The sequence below is a fragment of the Xyrauchen texanus genome, chromosome 3 (assembly GCF_025860055.1).
Source record: "Xyrauchen texanus isolate HMW12.3.18 chromosome 3, RBS_HiC_50CHRs, whole genome shotgun sequence".
Lineage (NCBI taxonomy): Eukaryota > Metazoa > Chordata > Actinopteri > Cypriniformes > Catostomidae > Xyrauchen > Xyrauchen texanus.
In genome coordinates, this window is record NC_068278.1 from 15,613,643 (window position 1) to 15,631,515 (window position 17,873).

The window sequence follows — 17,873 nt, forward strand, 5'->3', positions numbered from 1 at the left end:
TCTATACGTCAACGTCGGTCAAAGTTCATTTGTATTTTCCCGGGAAAGTGTTCTGACTTCACACGTGAGTGCGACTGCTGTATATTATTTTTAAATATCTACGTCCTCGTATGCTCGTCAGAAGAAAGGTGTGTAAATTGCTTGATCTCAGTAAAGTTGTTTGGGTTTTTGCCAACGTCTCTAACAATGTGTATATCATTCAATGTAACTAAACGCAATTGTGTAAACATTCATGTGGCTCTAGATTGTTTTCATCACATTAATAAAGACGTTAATACAACACATAAACATAATCGCCTTCTTTATTGCGCAATCTTGCGTTATAAAATGAGTAGGTAGTGCAATTTTAATCACGTTTATTAAAACCTTTATTACACTTAATTCACGTTCATGAATCTACATTAAGGTAAGTACTAAGTGAGTTTAGACGTTCATAATTTAACTGATTTGTTCATTTGTTTATCTTTTAACATTGGTTTAGAAAGCCTAATGTTTAGTTTCCATTTTTCTTTGTTTGCGGGAAACACGATGTTACAGTTGCTCTGTATTCAGAACCAACCCAGGGTGCGAGCAGACCTCTTCTCCTGAACCTTTGCATAACAATACTATGCGCAATGTGTCTCACACTTACATACCCAATAGCAAGAGTTTTTCAAAGTCTTCGAAACCTCTGATCACTGCAGCACACCTTTATAAGGTCTGGAAAAACACTAAACTAACACGTTCACTCTGTGCAGCCATGGATAAGATAACAGAGACGATACTGCTAGAGAAATGTTCTACAAAGACAAACAAACTGGAGCAGATAAAGACCCTCAAGTAAGTGTTCATGTCAATAAGAAATGTATTTCGTATGGATTTTAGTTTATTTAGGTACACTGTGTTGTGCTATATTTAATTTCAATTTAAAACAAGGCTACTATTAAGCCCTTAAATAAAAAATCTGTCTAAACTATATTAAATTATTGTATACAGTCTCTCATGCATGGGTCTAAAGGGAGAGGATATGCCGGTGCCTCTGCTATCTAAACTACACAATCTGGAGGGGTTGAATTTGTCAGGGAACATGCTGCAGGAGTTTCCCAGAGGCCTTCGTCTTCCCTGCCTGAAGACCCTTGACTGTTCCAACAATGATATGGAGGATGTGGTGTCACTGGAAGCCCTGAGCAACTTAGAGGAACTGCGATTGGAGGACAACCTCTACCTCACAGTAATTAATAACAGAATTCAAATGCACATTTTAATACACCTAAAAATTGGATGTTGCATGTCCTAATAAGATTAATAGCTTTTTATCCAGAGAATGGTGTTTATAGATGTTGTAGGACTAAAGCTGTCTGTGAATTGTTGTATGTATTTTTAGGTCAATGATGAACACAAAGCGATCTTCCTGTTACCCAAGTTGAGGATGTTTAATGGGAAAGATATCAGCTTTAAAGCCCATCACATCCGCAATGGCAGCACTGAGATCCTCAGGAAGAGGGTAAGAACTGATTTTCTTCACTCATCACTTTAACTGTTTTTGGTTTTTATTATTGTCATAATGCAAACAGTTTATCTATGTGATACGTTTGTAAGATTTAGATTTATAAGATGCTGGTTGTTTTCAGCATATTTGTAAAGACCCTCATGAATTTTTTTTTTTTTTTTTTTTTGTTGTTAATGTCATCTAAATGTAAGTGTGCTCTTTAAAAGAATAGTTTCCCAAAAATGAATATTCTCTCATCATTTACTCACTCTCGTGTCATCCTGGGATGTGTATTACTTGCTTTCTTCAGCAGAGCACAAATGAAGATTCTCAGCTCTGTAGATCCATACACTACAAGTGAATGGTGACCAGAATTTAAAGCTCCAGAAAACACAGACAATCATACTAGAACTTATCCATACTTTCTCCTAAAAATCTTCATTTGTGTTCTGCAGAAGAAAGTAAGTCATGCACATCTGTCTTGCATGAGGGCGAGTAAATTATGAGAGAATTTTCATTTCATTTGGAGGCCGATATATCGGTTGTACTAATTAATCAGTATTTAAATGCTAATTACTATTTAATTACTAATAAGGCTGCTTTTTGAAACTTAAAGTTTAGGTTAGTTAATATTTAAATAAAGAGCATTCTAATGAAAATTCATCATTTCAAAATAAGAGTCTGCAGTGTTTCAGGTTTGATTAAAGTTAAAATGTCCATGTTATGCACCAAATCTCAATTTCTTAAGACTATTATTGGGAGTTTGGTTGAAAAATAAACCACATTTGTGATTTTTTTTTTAAATCTATTCATTTTGCACTCTTGTAGCCTCTATGTTTGTGCCTGTTATAGGAAGGAAAGACTAAGATTAATATCTGCCTTTCCCACCACCTTAGTTATAGGAATTGGCTAAATCCAATATCAGTCTACCGCTAATTTCAGTTTTTCTCTTCCAGAAAAAAATGAGACCATAATGTTTGTTGAATAAATGCTCTCTATTTCTGATTAGTAATAGCAAAGTAACCGCAAGGTACACGCCAGTGACATAAACCGAAAACTATTGGCTATATAAAAACAGGCAATGTTGTTATGACCTGACTCCATATGCTATTTCAATAGGAAACTACACAAGTCAAGTGATTTCAATTAGACACATTTGTATTGATTATAATTCATTTATTTTTGTAACCTGCAGGTGATTGGTGTATGGGAACGGAGCTTCAGTCTCCCTAATCCGGTTACGGCACAAAGTCTGGCTGCTGTTGAGAAGAGCTTTAAGTCTGCCTGCGCCCAAATCAAATACGGTCCCAGTTCTTTGAGTGATTACACAAAGTGGAGGGTAGGTTGTCTAGTTTTAATATTGTGTTCACTGATTCCTGTTACATACTGCATTTGTATGATGTCTATGTTGTCATGGTTTCAGTGTTGGTGCATTTCATCTAATTTAAATTCCTTTTTTCTAGGTTGAAATGATCGCAAAAGAATATTTAAAGTCACTGACGGGCAATGAAGAAGGCAGTACCACAGACACCACTGCAGTAACAGAGAATGAGGTAATTTCTTCAGTTTTTAAATGTGGCGTGTGCAATTATTTTCATTAAGTAATTTCTCTTATCCCAGCTATATATGCAGAGAGGCTAAAAGTAAGCCATTCATGGGTTGATTGGTATAGCATAGATGTCTTGTTTTATGCCTGGCCCATATTAAAGGAATATTCTGGGTTCACTACAAGTTAAGCTCAATCGACAGCATATGTGGCATAATGTTGATTTCCACAAAAATTTGACTCCTCCTTTTCTTTAAAAAAAATAAAATCTTGGTCATAGTGAGGCACTTATAATGGAAGTAAATGGGGTCGATCTGTAAACATTAAAATACTCGTGGTTTCAAAAGTATAGCCACAAGACAAACAAAATGTGTGTTAACATGATTTCAGTGTGATAAAATCCCTTTCTAACTTTTCTGTGGAATGTTATAGCCAATTTTACAAGACCGTGACAATGTAGGGTTTGTTAACAAAATGACTTTAAATATGACTTTTAATGTCATATTTAAATCAAATCAAATAATGAGTTTTAAGTGCATTTATAAAATTATGGGCTTCAAATTTCGACCTTTAAACCCTCCAAAAATTTTATTTTAAGTAACCTCGAGGTGCATTTACTTGCAAAACCCTCTACTGCATCAATGCATTGCACTATGAGCAACTTGCGATGAACATCGGTTGTGTGAATAATTTTTCCGCGCTGAGCTCTTATGATGTCTAGCGCAGTTTCATCACACTTTAATAGTGTTTGGCTTCCCATTCAGTTCATAACTACATAAAACAGAATGCACAATTAAGAGGAAGGATTGATGCAAGAGGAATATTTGGCATGCAGGTTCGAGGGACTTCAATGTATCAAATGACTTTAACAAAATAAAATGCATACTATTCTCTCTCGCTAGTGCTTGTGTGCAAGTGATTACATCGCATAGCAAGATTGGCACAACCAATGGTTTAAGTTGGGGCAGGACTACCTGTTTTGTTTGAAATGAATAATATTTTTTTGGGTGACACTTGTGGCTCAGATATTGCACACTTCACCTTTTAGGTTTGTGAAAAGGTTTTGCTTTAATTTAAAATGGAATAGTTTGGAGTAATACACATTGCTGAAGTTGTGCCTTTTTACACTATATAGACTCCTGTTGAGAGAAAAACATGTGACCTTGGTGCTAACGGTACCACAAGCCTTCAGAAGAGAACCAGAAACAACAGTGAGGTCAGTGCAGAGGCCAGTCCACGAAAGTCAAGCCGCTTGGCAAGTGCAACCTCCATTGAAGGCAGTCCGAGAAAATCCACTCGTGTACTCGGTACTCCACAGAAAACTGATCCTATATTGCCCAGTTCCAGAAAGCATGCCAGAATGACTAACGTGGCAACTCCAGAGGGTAGTCCGAGAAAAACATGCCGTCTGGAAAATGTGTCTCAAAAAGATGCTAGCAAAACTGGAAGCCCTAGAAAGGTGGCTAAGAGCACAGTCATCTCCAACCCCAAGTCAAGACTAGCTAAATGCGAAAGCCCAAAGAAAACCCCTAAAGATCAGCCTACAGCTCAACAGGGCAAAAACACTGCTGCCAAAACTGAAAACAGCACACCTCGGAAAACTCTCAACGCCAAACCCCAAGTTCCTCAGGTACAAAAAAACTGTTTATTTTCTGACCTTTGATAAAAATTGGCCCTAATGTTTACCCCTTTTACTAACATTAACTGGTCAGGTGGGATAGATTGCCATTTTATTTTAAAGCCATGTGCAACTTGCGTAACTTATAAACAAGGGTATGTTTAAAACCCTTGTTTTTGCGCAGTAGATGATTGAGAGGGGAGTGTATATAGTCATTTGTTGTCAGTATGCATGAGAACAATTTGCTGTTTAAACTAAAATGCAATGTGGTCACATTCTTTTCTGATAACCTCCGAAAGTGGTTTCAGTGATTGAATCACAAATGCCTTTTTGAACCCTGTTTACACCTACATTTAATCACCCAAGACATATGTTAAATTCAGGTGTTAACAGGGCCATTCTGACGATGGCTTTAACAATGTTTGCCTCCGGTATTTCCTTATTGTGCCTGATTATTGTATTTGCATATGTATTGTTCCAGAATAAGCCTTGAGTTGTGGATTCCTGTTGTTGCTTCAAATGCATTTGTATTGTTTACTGTCAGTTGCTTAACACTCAGTCATTAATGCAGTGTTAATGTCCGTCTCTCTCCCCTTCGGTTATAGGATCCGGTGAGTCTGCAGCCTTTGCATGTCCTCCAGTGCCATAGTCGACTTGACAGTCCAAAGGATTTCAGCACTCAGCTTTGGGCCTGCGCTTTTGAACCCCCCCAAGACTGCAGTGGTGGTGAGCACTATCAAGTGATGAAATTAAATGAAATCAGTGGTATACTTGCATGTATATTTGAGAGTACAATTTAAGTTTACAATAAAAAAGATTTCATATTAGCAATCTATATTTTTGGCAAGTCGTTTAGGACATCTACAAATAATTTTTCCAACAATAGTTTACAGACAGATTGTTTCACTTTTAAATGACTATATCACAATTCCAGTGGGACAGAAGTTTATATACACTTAACTGTGCCTTTAAGCAGCTTGGAAAATTCCAGAAAATTATGTCTAGCCTTTAGAAAATTAGCCAATTAGCTTCTGATATGTGTACTGATTTAGAGGTGTTCCTGTGGATGTATTTTAAGGCCTACCTTCAAACTCAGTGCCTCTTTACTTACATCAAGGTAAAATCAAAAGAAATCAGCCAAGACCTCAGAAAAACTATTGTAGACCTCCACAAGTCTTGTTCAGCCTTGGGAGCAATTTCCAAATGCCTGAAGGTATCACGTTCATCTGTGCATACTATTGTATGTACAGATGAACGTAAGTATAAACACTATTGGACCACGTAGCCATCATACCGCTCAGGAAGGAGACGCATTTTGTCTCATAGAGATGAATGTAGTTTGGTGCAAAAAGTGCAAATCAATCCCAGAACAACAGCAAAGGACCTTGTGAAGATGCTGGAGGAAACGGGTAGACAAGTATCTATATCCACAGTAAAACGAGTCCTATATCAACATAACCTGAAAGGCTGCTCAGCAAGGAAGAAGCCACTGCTCCAAAACTGCCATGAAAAAGCCAGCAACAGTTTGCAAGGGCACATGGGGACAAATATCGTACTTTTTGGAGAAATGTCCTCCGGTCTGATGAAACAAAATTTGAACCGTTTGGCCATAATGACCATTGTTATGATTGGAGGAAAAAGGGTGAGGCTTGCAAGCCAAAGAACACCATCCCAACCGTGAAGCATGGGGGTGGCAGCATCATGTTGTGGGGGTGTTTTGCTGCAGGAGGGACTGGTGCACTTCACAAAATAGATGCCATCATGAGCAAGGAAAAGTATGTGGATATATCGAAACAACATCTCAAGACATCAGCCAGGAAGTTAAAGCTCAGTCACAAATGGGTCTTCCAAATGGACAATGGGGGTCATTGTCCATTTGGAAGACCCATACCTCCAAAGTTGTGGCAAAATGGCTTAAGGACAACAAAATCAAGGTATTTGAGTGGCCATCACAAAGCCCTGACCCCAATCCGTTTGAGCATGTGCGAGCAAGGATTCAGACCTTATTCAGTTACACCAGTTCTGTCTGGAGGAATGGGCCAAAATTCCAGCAATTTATTGTGAGAAGCTTGTGGAAGGCTTACCAAACATTTGACCCAAATTACACAATTTAAATGTAATGCTACCAAATACTATGTAAGTGTATGTAAACTTCTGACCCACTGGGAATGTGATGAAAGAAATAAAAGATGAAATAAATAATTGTCTCTACTATTATTCTGACATTTCACATTCTTAAAATAAAGTAGTGATCCCAACTGACCTAAGATGGGGAAAGTTTTCTACAATTAAATGTCAGGAATTGTGAAAAATACATGAGTTTAAATGTATTTGGCTAAGGTGTATTCTTCATGTATAAATTTCAACTGTGTGTATCTGGCATTGTTTATATTTCGTTAGATTTGAGTACTGGGTCTCGGACAGTTGCCACATGTGGAGGGGAAACTTTGTGTCTGATTGACTGTGAGTCAGGACATGTGCTGAAGAAATACAAGGTTCCTGGTGAGGTGAGGAGCTCTGAATTCTGTGCAATACTCTTACCACCAGGTGGTGTATAATCCATCAGTCAAATGTATGCATTGCAGAAGAATACACTATATGGCTATACTTGAAAAGCATACACTACATCCATTCTCTCTGTATACTTCCAGTGCACTGTGCAAATTTTCAGTATGCATGAAATATTAACGATCTTCGAGTAAAAAAAAAGTGGTTAGCTATACTACAAGTTACTTATAAAAAGTTGCCAACTACATTGAAGCTTTTTAATGAAGAATATATTTTTAAATGTATAACAATACGATAATATTAAGGGGGATAACATTAAATTGAAAATTTTAGATGTATATTAAAGGAATATTCCAGGTTTAAAAAAAGACAGCATTTGTGGCATAATGTTGGTTACCACAAAAAAAAAATTCAACTCGTCCCCTTTTTTTCTTAAAAAAAAAAAAAGAGCAAAAGACTGGGTTACAGCAAGGCACTTACAATGACAGTGAATGCGGCCAATTTTAGAGGGTTTTAAGGCAGAAATGTGAAGCTTCTAATTTTATAACAGGACTTATTAATTATTCAGTAAAAATGTGTGTATTATTTGAGCTTTAATGTTGTTTAAATCGTCATTGGCACAGTCGTTTTATATTGTTATGGCAACAAAATTGTAAAATTGGCTATAACTTTACACAAAAGGTTTGTTAGGGATTTTATCGCACTAAAATAGTGTTAACACGAATGTCTTTTGGCCATACTTTTGAAATAGTGTGTTTACAGACTGGCTCCCATTTACTTCCATTGTAAGTGCCCCACTGTAACCCCGATTTTTGTTTTTTTAAAGAAAAGGGTCAAGTCTAAATACATTTTTGATCTTAACTTGTATTGAACCCAGAATATTCCTTTAAGGCAGCACAGGGGGCACAAGTGAATCGGGGAATCATTAATGTGAACTAGTTAATTTATAAGCAGTGCTGGGTAGTAACGGTTTACATGTAATCTGGATTACATAATCAGATTACAAAAATCAAGTACTTGTAATTGGATTAAATGACATCTTTAAAATACTCTTATTTGGACTATACATATTAACAAGGCAACCGCTTTAAATTGTTAATAATTTATTGATTATTTTCATATCAATATCATCATATTCTTACCCCTAAATGCAATAGTCTCACAGATGAACATTTTGAACATGTGCTCCTTTTACATTACAACAGTAAGATATGCACCTCAGCTAAGGAATAGGTAAAGGACTATTAATAAGTAGTATTACTTAAAATTAACTTAATTTCTCAGTGTTTTGAATAATAAACATTGGCCATGCACAGTCATTGCTGATAGATTTAAGGTTTATTTCATTAATTTAATATTTAATGCACTTATAAAAAAATAATACAAAGCTGTTTTTTTAGGCTCTTTTTTAGTTATACAGAATGAATACATATTCTTCCTCTTTGTACTTTTATGTTAACAGTATTAACTTACTCAAATGCATTTGACATAAAATAGAATTAGGTTGAAAAAAATCCAAAAATAATTGTATTAGATTACCCCAAAAATGTAATCTACGGGATTACATTACTGACTGCATTTTTGACACATAATTTGTAATCAGTATCTACAAGCAATCCGGCCAGCACTGTTTATATGAAGCATTCGAATGAACAGGCTTACTAAAATGAATTGCCGTTTCCAACACTTAATAAAAGTGAATCACTTATTTTAACTAGTACTTTTACATAAACTGTACAAAGAACTGATTCTCTTACATTAGTTGGATTTTTCAGATGTACGTATGAGAGAAAGAGAGAGAGGACTGTTTAGGTGAGAGCGGTTGATTACTGCCTCAGCAGCACCATTGCTGGAAAAGCTACACTATTGTGAAAATAGCAGAACTACTGAAAAATTTAGTTAAACTAGTGATGTTGCTACTGTTAGTTATTAACTCCACAACACTAACTGGATGGCACTCGCAGAATTTAAGAATTATCACGTGATTAGGCCATATGACAATAATGTACCAGTCCACAGATTAAATGTTTTTTGCATGAGTGTGTACTGTTTCACATAAAATAAAATAGTAGGCACTCTACTGTGTATACTGCACAGTATGCAGTACACTAAATTACTTGTTTTGCACATATGTAAAAGCCTATAAAAGGTCTTTGCATGTAACTCTTTATATTGTTCTTGTAGGAATTCTTCTCGCTGGCATGGTCCATAGTGCTAATGTCCCGGACTGGTGGCTCTGCCCGTCCCTGTAATATCCTGGCTGCTGGGGGTAAGAGGGGCCTGGTAAAGTTAATTCATCCCAGAGTCAATCTGGCATTCGGAGAATTTCGCGCCAGTCGCCGTGCCATTTCCATTGTGCGCTTCAGTCCCCGGAACACAAGCTTTCTCTTCAGTAAGTGAAAGATTTGATCAATGACTAGAATGAAAACTTATTTGAGTTATATATGTAAAAATAACATTTGTTTATATATGTAGCTGGGACATATGAAAATAAGATCATTTTGTGGGACATTGGTGGATTGGACCGTGACTACAACTTCAAAATGAGGTTAGATCAGTTATTTTCTGTGGATATACAGTCTACGTTCACTTGGGTTGAAGTCATAAACTCATGTTTTAACCACTCCACAGATTTCATATTAGCAAACTATAGATTTGGTTGTTTAGGACATCTACTTTGTGCATGTTTGAGTAATTTTTCCAACAATTGTTTACAGACAGATTGTTCAATGTTCAATTCCAATTGGTCAGAAGTTTACATACACTAAGTTAACTGTGCCTTTAAGCAGCTCGGAAAATTCCAGAAAATTATGTCAAGCCTTTAGAAAATTAGACAATTAGCTTCTGATAGGACGTGTACCTTGGGATGTATTTTAAGGCCTACCTTCAAACTCAGTGCCTCTTTGCTTGACATCAAGGGAAACTCAAAAGAAAGCCAAGACCTCAGAAAAAAAAAATTGTGGAACCTCCATAAGTTTGGTTCATCCTTGGGAGCAACTTTCAAATGCCTGAAGGCATCATGTTCATCTGTACAAACAATAGTACGCAAGTACAAACACTATGGGACCATGCAACCATCATACCACTCAGGAAGGAGAAGCATTCTGTCTCATGGAGATGAACGTAGTTTGGTGTGAAATCTGCAAATCAATCCCAGAACAACAGCAAAGGACCTTGTGAAGGTCCTGGAGGAAACATTAACTGATTAGACTCTGGTGGCCCGCACAGTCTCATTTGTCCCGCAACAGTCTCATAATGAACAGAAAACATTTTTACACTTCTCATCTAAAATATTTTTGCACTTCTCAGTCTCTTAATAACATAAAATAAAAGGTTGTGTTTTGCGCACTCTCTCGTGTGCCAGTCAGCTCCTCACCCGCTGCTGTAAGCTCACACACTGATGGAGTGTGTGAATATGGAGTATTTCTGGATCTGTTTAATGTTATTTGGTTGAGGAGGTAATCTTTGAGGTAATTAACATTAACTAACATTATATGTATCTATCCACTGCATTTATGCACTACTCCACACACAATTTGTAAAAGAACAAACAGATAATATTTCTGCCAAAGTTACTATCATGATGATTAACGTAAATTAACGTAAGTGTTACTAGGTTAATTGGCATATCGTTACACTACTTATGGCTTCACTAGCTAGCTATCGTTAGCAGTCTGAGGTAACATTAAAAGATAAAAAGCTGAAACTGACATCCCTAGTTTTTACCCTGCTTTTCAAAATGATATACAAAAATATTTTTTAAGAGATGTCAAACCCCAGATAAGGAAGAGACATGGTGTCTAAGTTAAATGAGGCCCTGAGAGAGATTAGTTAGCACCACAGACTCTAGCTCCGAGTGAAAATTGGGGGTTTGGTAGTGTCAATCCAGCTAACTTTAGCCAATCACTTTTGGCGAGGCAGGCCATGGCTGTCAATTAAACCCCAGCTGGTGGTGAAGAGCATCATGTATATGGGAAAAATTGGGGGCACTGTTTCTCACAATTCAATTTATTTCAAAGTTGCCTACTGCAGCTTTAAGAGCACAAAATTGTTTACAAGAGCCAACACAAAAGGTGCACTAAAGTGTGCTATCATAGTGCACCAGATGGAAGTATTTAACTTTAAAATGTACAAAATTGTCTTATGGGGAGCATGCTCCCAAACCCCCCTACAGGATCGGAGGTCCACCCACCATAGTCTCACAAAATCCTGTGGGAATCACTGAGACAAGTATCTATATCCACAGTAAAACGAGTCCTATATCGACATGACCTGAAAGACTGCTCAGCAAGGAAGGGAGCTGCTGCTCCAAAACTGCCATAAAAAAGCCAGACTACAGTTTGCATGTGCACATGGGGATAAAGATCTTACTTTTTGAAGAAATGTCCTCTGGTCTGATGAAACAAAAATTTTACTTTTTGGCCATAATGACAATCGTTAGTTTGGAGGAAAAAGGGTGAGGCTTGCAAGCTGAAGAACACCATCCCAACTGTGAAGCATGGGGGTGACAGCATCATGTTGTGGGGGTTCTTTACTGCAGGAGGGACTGGTGCACTTCACAAAATAGATGGCATCCTGAGCAAGGAAAAATATGTGGATATATTGAAGCAACATCTCATGACATCAGCCAGGAAGTTAAAGCTTGGTCGCAAATGGGTCTTCCAAATGGACAATGATCCCAAGCAAACCTCCAAAGTTGTGTCAAATTGGCTTTAGGACAACAAAATCAAGGTATTGGAGTGGCCATCACAAAGCCCTGACCGCAATCTGATAGGAAATTTGTGGGCAGAACTGAAAAAGCGTGTGAGCAAGGAGGCCTACAAACCGGACTCGGTTACACCAGTTCTGTCTGGAGGAATGGGCCAAAATTCCAGCAACTTATTGTGAGAAGCTTGTGGAAGGACACCGAAACGTTTGACCCAAGTTAAACAATTTAAAGGCAATGCTTTCAAATACTAACAAAGTGTATGTAAACTTCTGACCCACTGGGAATGTGATGAAAGAAATTAGTTGAAATAAATTATTCTCTACAATTATTCTGACATTTCACATTCTTAAATTAAAGTAGTGATCCAAACTGACCTAAGACAGGAAAGGTTTTCTATGATTAAATGTCAGAAATTGTGAAAAACTAAGTTTAAATGTATTTGGCTAAGGTGTATGTGAACCGCTGACTTCAATTGTACTTTTCCAGCACCAATCTGGCTGTTGTTAAAATATACCTTTACATGTTTGTTTAAAAAAACCAAACAAAATGTTTGTTTCATGACCAGTTTGTTCCTTTGATTTCAGTAAGCTGCTAGTACTGGAAACTTGCTCCAATCCTCTACATCTCTCCATGATCCCCTCCTCTCCAGACACTCATCTCCTCTTAGCCTGTGATGATGGGCTCTACAGCTTTGACATCCAGCTCAGTAAAAATACACAGAAGAGGTTTGGATTCTCCTTCAATACAACTTTTGTTGTAAACGCTCTGCTGATAATCTGTTTTGAAAGAAAAAAAGTTGCTTTCTTGAAATCTTCGTTTATGATTTTCAGGAATGAGGAGATGGAGATTGTGTTTCCTATTTACAAGAAAAAGGACAAGAAAAACACCTATCATACTATTGATGGCCTGAGCTTCCTCTCGGATGATGTAGTCGGTGAGTAAATGGTTAGTAAAATGTAGGACTGGTTTACCACATAACGCATTCTTCTATTTGTTTTCATTTAAAGGTGCACAATCTTTTCTTTTTGAGATTCACCGGCTAATAAAACAGTGGTTATCAAATTCATTATATTAATTGGATACATGTTGTAGAATGGCAATATTCCATTCCCAGGTGCATTTGTCACCCATGATACATTTATTGTGCAACTGTGAAAGTGTCAATAATTGGGAGGGCTACCGAGATAAAGTAATGTGATCTCAACATGTCTGCCACCATGAGGGTTTGACCACCCTTTTCCAGAATAAAACAGCTTTTCTAGGCTTTTCTATACCATATAATAGAGCCTTAAGCTGTCTCAAATGATGCCCTTACAATTTACACTGCACTCAGCCATGTAGTGTATGAATTTTCAAAGTGTATATCATCCCAAATGGAGCACTTCACTACATGGAAGCATTCGCCATTTAACAGCTGACGGAAATGAAAGTTTAAAACGCATGCAATGTGTTGCCGCTAGTTTTAGCTCGTTAGCCAACCTCAGTTCAACACTTGTATCTCAAACAACATACAAATTCACACATTGTGGTTTAGCTAGTTGCAACATTCTCCATTATTTACAATTGTTTTGCTAGACCAGCATCACGGTCAGGTAACTCTGCCCCTTCCAATATGTACGGCAAGCTGCGAGCACTGAGTGCATGAAGTCTCCAACATTCCACACTCCTGGTGCATATCAATCAGCTCCCTTGTTCAGTAGTCATGGAACTGATCAGGGAGTCTGCCATTTTTAGGGCTGTCTCAATCGCACAATTGTTCCCGTACCTCAACTTTAAAAGTGCGACCTCGTAATTGTGTTGCTTGTGATTGAGTCATAAGTGTTCCAACTCTCAGTGAATCAAAATCCTTGCCAGTGCACAAATTTATGTTTAAACACATACTTAAGTGCACCATTACATTTTCCACTTTAAATTGTTCCTAGTAAATGCCTAAGCTTATTTTCTATTTTAAATAGATTTTTAAGTGGCCATATTAAATATTCATTTGTAATATTTCATATTATGTAACATATTGGGAAATTTAATGTCCATCCAAATCCATCTTGGACAACAAAGTACTGCTTACTTGTCAATCATCCTATGTGCAAAAACAAGGGTTTTAAAATTTGCAAGATCTGTGAGGCTTGCAATGAAAATAACCATCTGATTTTAAAATTACACATTATTATGGCTCTTTTTAATTCTCTTATTTTCCTTCCAGCATCCAAGAGCCACATGCAGGGCTCCATCTACCTTTGGAGCTGGAGTGCTACTTGGGCATCATGGAACGGCAAAAAGAAAGTGGTGCCAGCTGTTGTACTAGCAGAGCTTCAGTGGTCCTGCACTGATGTCCCATACTTGTCTTTAGGCACCTGCCCAGGTATTCATCTTGTGTATGACATGCAGCACAGTGTATTATTTGCATGTCACTTAAAGGATGCAGAATCTGCCTGAACATTTCTCATTATTCATCGCTGTCAAACATCCTAGAAATCTAATGGATTGCAGAGATACATGCATAAGGAAGCTTAAGGCAAAACTGATGTTTTTTTTTGCAGGTTATGGTTATGTTGCATGTGGGGATGAGAAAGGAGGACTGTGGATGTACCATATCACAGACACCATGATGGAAAACTTCAAGAGTGGAAAAACAATCTCCGCCACTGAGGTAGATTGACTATTGTTGGCTAGGGCCTGTTTCACTAATCCTGCATATTCATTTTGGCATCTTTATTAACAGGTTACAGAAATGCACAATTGAGAGACAAAGCACCCAAAAGCGCCACTGAAAATACAGTTTAAGTGATCAATTCAATTTGTGCATTTCACCTGCTGAGCTCAGTTGAAAACATGTTATAATTTTACTGTAAATCCATATATTAACATCATCTCTTGACAATGCAAGCTTTGGATTGGAATGGCAAATCTGTTTGGTTCCAAATAAAACAAAGTAGGCAGTGTTGGTTTATTTAGCAGTTTTCAGTCATGCAAAATAGATGGTAATCCTACTGCCAATAATTTGGCATTATCTCTTACTAGAATAATCCTGTTATCTATTGTATAGATACCAACTAAATCCTTTTAGATCTTCTTTCAACAGGAGACAGAGTTGACCATAGAGGAGTGGTTGTTTTTCATGTTTGAATACAGAGTTCCTGGATCTCATGATCCTTTTCTGCTGTTATGATGTTATTTCAGGTGCTGAAGTGGCCATCACCGGTCAGAGCTGGAATGGGTGCAATAGAGGGGCCGTCTATAAACAGCGTTGCCATGGATCCTGATCTTCGTTACTTGGTTGCCCTTACAGACAAGAACATGGCCGTGGTGTGGAGGAGAGAGAGCCCTTGAGCAGCAAAAGATGTCCAGTTGCTAGCAATATTTCTCTGTGCACTGCAGATCAGGGGTTGAATTAGTAGTGCTTAGAATTCTATGGGGAAAGCGAAGTCTTAAAGCGATAGTTCACCCATAAATGACAACTCTCTCATCATTTACTCATCCTCATGCCATCCCAGATGTGTATGACTTTCTTTCTTCTGCTGAACACAAACAAAGATTTTTCTGAGAATATCTGCGCTCTCTAGGTCCATACAATGCTAGTTAATGGTGACCAAATCATGAATGCCAAGGAAACGGCAGATGTTAAGATTTACAGTGGAAAAAGGTGTTATATTTTGGTCTGTTCTTCCCCAAAACCAACTGGATCACTTAAGACATGGATTAAACCACTGGAGTTATATGGATTACTTTTAAGCTGTCTTTATGTGCTTTTCGGAGCTTCAAAGTTTTGGTCACCATTCACTTGCATTGTATCTTCGTTATTCGTTTGTGTTCAGCAGAAGAAAGAATATCATACATGTCTTGGATGACATAAGGGTGAGGAAGTGATGTGAGAATTAAAATTTTTGGGTGAACTATTCCTTTTTAAACTAAAGGAGTTTAAATGAAAATTGGTCCCATTACTTCATCTATTTTAAAGATTTGTTGTCTAATTGATCCATCATGTAATTTTTTTCCTGATACACTGTTACAAACGTTAGTAAGGCAACCGTGTAGTCTTAAAAAAAAAAAAATCTTTTTTTATTTATTTTTTTTTTATATTGCTTGTTTTAAAAATTTTTAAACATTGTTTCCAAGAAAATATATCAATTGGAGAGGAAAGATTATCAGAAGAGGAAAAATATGGTACAAATAAGAACTGCCTTACTGTGTTTTTCTTCAATGAATGAACTGGTGTCATATACCAGTATTATGTTTTAAAGGACTTGTAATGTTAGTGTCAAAGAAACAATAAACCAAACATTTGTGTCCTGTATGTATGTACTTGAATAACTACTACATTAGTTAATGTATTTTGAAATTTGCTGCCGTTCTTAGGTGTTATTTGCATTAAGACCATGTTTGATACAACCTGCGTTTAACATAATTCAAACCTAGGTGGGACTGTAGCCCCCTCATTTGTGGACTACAGCTTTTTGCAATGAGGTTTATTCATGTAGGATGGAAAACTTTAACATAACCATAAATACTATGGCAGTACAATGGTACAGTGATGTTGTCAGATGGTAAATCATGGTGCTTTGGTGCCGTGGAAGTCAGAAGTTTACATACACCTTAGCCAAATGCATTCAAACTCAGTTTTTCACAATTCCTGACATTTAATAGAAAACATTCCCTGTCTTGGGTCAGTTAGGATCATTATTTTAAGAATGTAAAATATCTGAATAATAGTAGAGAGAATTATTTATTTCAGCCTTTTTCTTTCATCACATTCCCAGTGGGTCAGAAGTTCACATACAGTTTAAGTATTTGGTAGCATTGCCTTTAAATTGTTTAACTTGTGTCAAATGTTTTAGATTGTTTCTCACAATAAGTTGCTGGAATTTTGTCACATTCCTCCAGACAGAACTGGTGTAACTGAGTCAGGTCCACATCATTTTCCTTGCTCATGATGCCATCTATTATGTGAAGTGCACCACTCCCTCCTGCAGCGAAACACCCCCACAAAATGATGCTGCCACTCCCATCCTTCACGGTCTGGATGGTGATCTTCGGCTTGCAAGCCTCACACATTTTCCTCCAAACATATCCATGATCATTATGGCCAAAGTTCAGTTTCTGTTTCATCAGACCAGATGACATTTATTTAAAAAGTAATGTGCACTTGCAAACTGTAGAAAAAAAACTTTTTATGGCGGTTTTGGAGCAGTGGCTTCTTCCTTGCTGAGCAGTCTTTCAGGTTATGTTGATATAGGACGTTTTACTGTGGATATAGATACTTGTCTACCCGTTTCCTCCAGCATCTTCACAAGGCCCTTTGCAGTTTTCTGGGATTGATTTGCACTTTTCGCACCAAACTACGTTCAACTCTATGAGACAGAATGCGTCTCCTTCCTGAGCAGTATGATGCTGTGTGGTCCCATGGTGTTTATACTTGCGTACTATTGTTTGTACCGATGAATGTGGTACATTCAGGTGTTTGGAAATTGCTCCAAATGATGAACCAGACTTGTGGAGGTCCATCATTTTTTTCTGAGATCTTCACTGGTTTCTTTAGATTTTCCATGATGTCAAGCAAAGAGGCACTGAGTTTGAAGGTAGGCCTTAAAATAAATCCACAGGTACACCTCAAAGTTGTCTAAAGACTTGACATCATTTTCTGGAATTCTCCAAGCTGCTTAAAGGCACAATTAACTTAGTGTATGTACATTTCTGGCCCACTGGAATTGTGATATAGTCAATTAACATCGAAACAATCTGCCTGTAAACAACTGTTGGAAAAACTACTCATGTTATGCACAAAGTAGATGTCCTAAACGTCTTGCCAAAATTATAATTTGCTAATTTTTAGTGTGTGGAGTGCTTAAATTTTTTTTTTAATGACTTCAACCTAAGTGTATAAACTTCTGACTTCAGTTGAATAAACCATATAAATGATTGCCATATTTATGTTCCATGATACATGGTATTCCAAGGTACTTCAAAGAATACCATCGTACTACTTTAATGATATTGCCAAAGTACATTACAAGTTTGGCACTTGGGTTCT

At 37.2% G+C, this 17,873-nt stretch overlaps 1 protein-coding gene across 2 annotated transcripts; it reads left to right on the forward strand.

Moving 5' to 3' along the window:
* Positions 1 to 29: 29 nt before the first annotated feature.
* On the forward strand, positions 30 to 16,107 carry lrwd1 (leucine-rich repeats and WD repeat domain containing 1). Of its 2 annotated transcripts, none has more exons than XM_052106667.1 (16): positions 30 to 64; positions 738 to 819; positions 976 to 1,210; positions 1,364 to 1,483; positions 2,664 to 2,807; positions 2,932 to 3,021; positions 4,150 to 4,644; positions 5,238 to 5,358; positions 7,033 to 7,139; positions 9,325 to 9,532; positions 9,616 to 9,688; positions 12,433 to 12,573; positions 12,679 to 12,782; positions 14,049 to 14,207; positions 14,386 to 14,495; positions 15,026 to 16,107. In XM_052106667.1, the coding sequence occupies exons 2-16, from the start codon at positions 740 to 742 to the stop codon at positions 15,173 to 15,175; spliced, it is 2,337 nt and encodes a 778-aa protein (XP_051962627.1). In that variant the 5' UTR covers positions 30 to 64; positions 738 to 739; the 3' UTR covers positions 15,176 to 16,107. The 2 variants fall into 2 exon arrangements, with proteins under 2 accessions (XP_051962627.1, XP_051962618.1); XM_052106658.1 differs by having other exon boundaries at positions 43 to 128.
* The last annotated feature ends 1,766 nt before the right edge of the window (positions 16,108 to 17,873 follow it).

Bases quoted from the DNA above. Each gene is read 5' to 3' on its own strand.
- lrwd1 (XM_052106667.1), top strand. From the start codon at position 740: ATGGATAAGATAACAGAGACGATACTGCTAGAGAAATGTTCTACAAAG. The intron at 1,484-2,663 runs GTAAGAACTGAT...TGTAACCTGCAG, and splicing joins CTGAGATCCTCAGGAAGAGG to GTGATTGGTGTATGGGAACG. The intron at 14,208-14,385 runs GTATTCATCTTG...TTTTTTTTGCAG, and splicing joins GTCTTTAGGCACCTGCCCAG to GTTATGGTTATGTTGCATGT.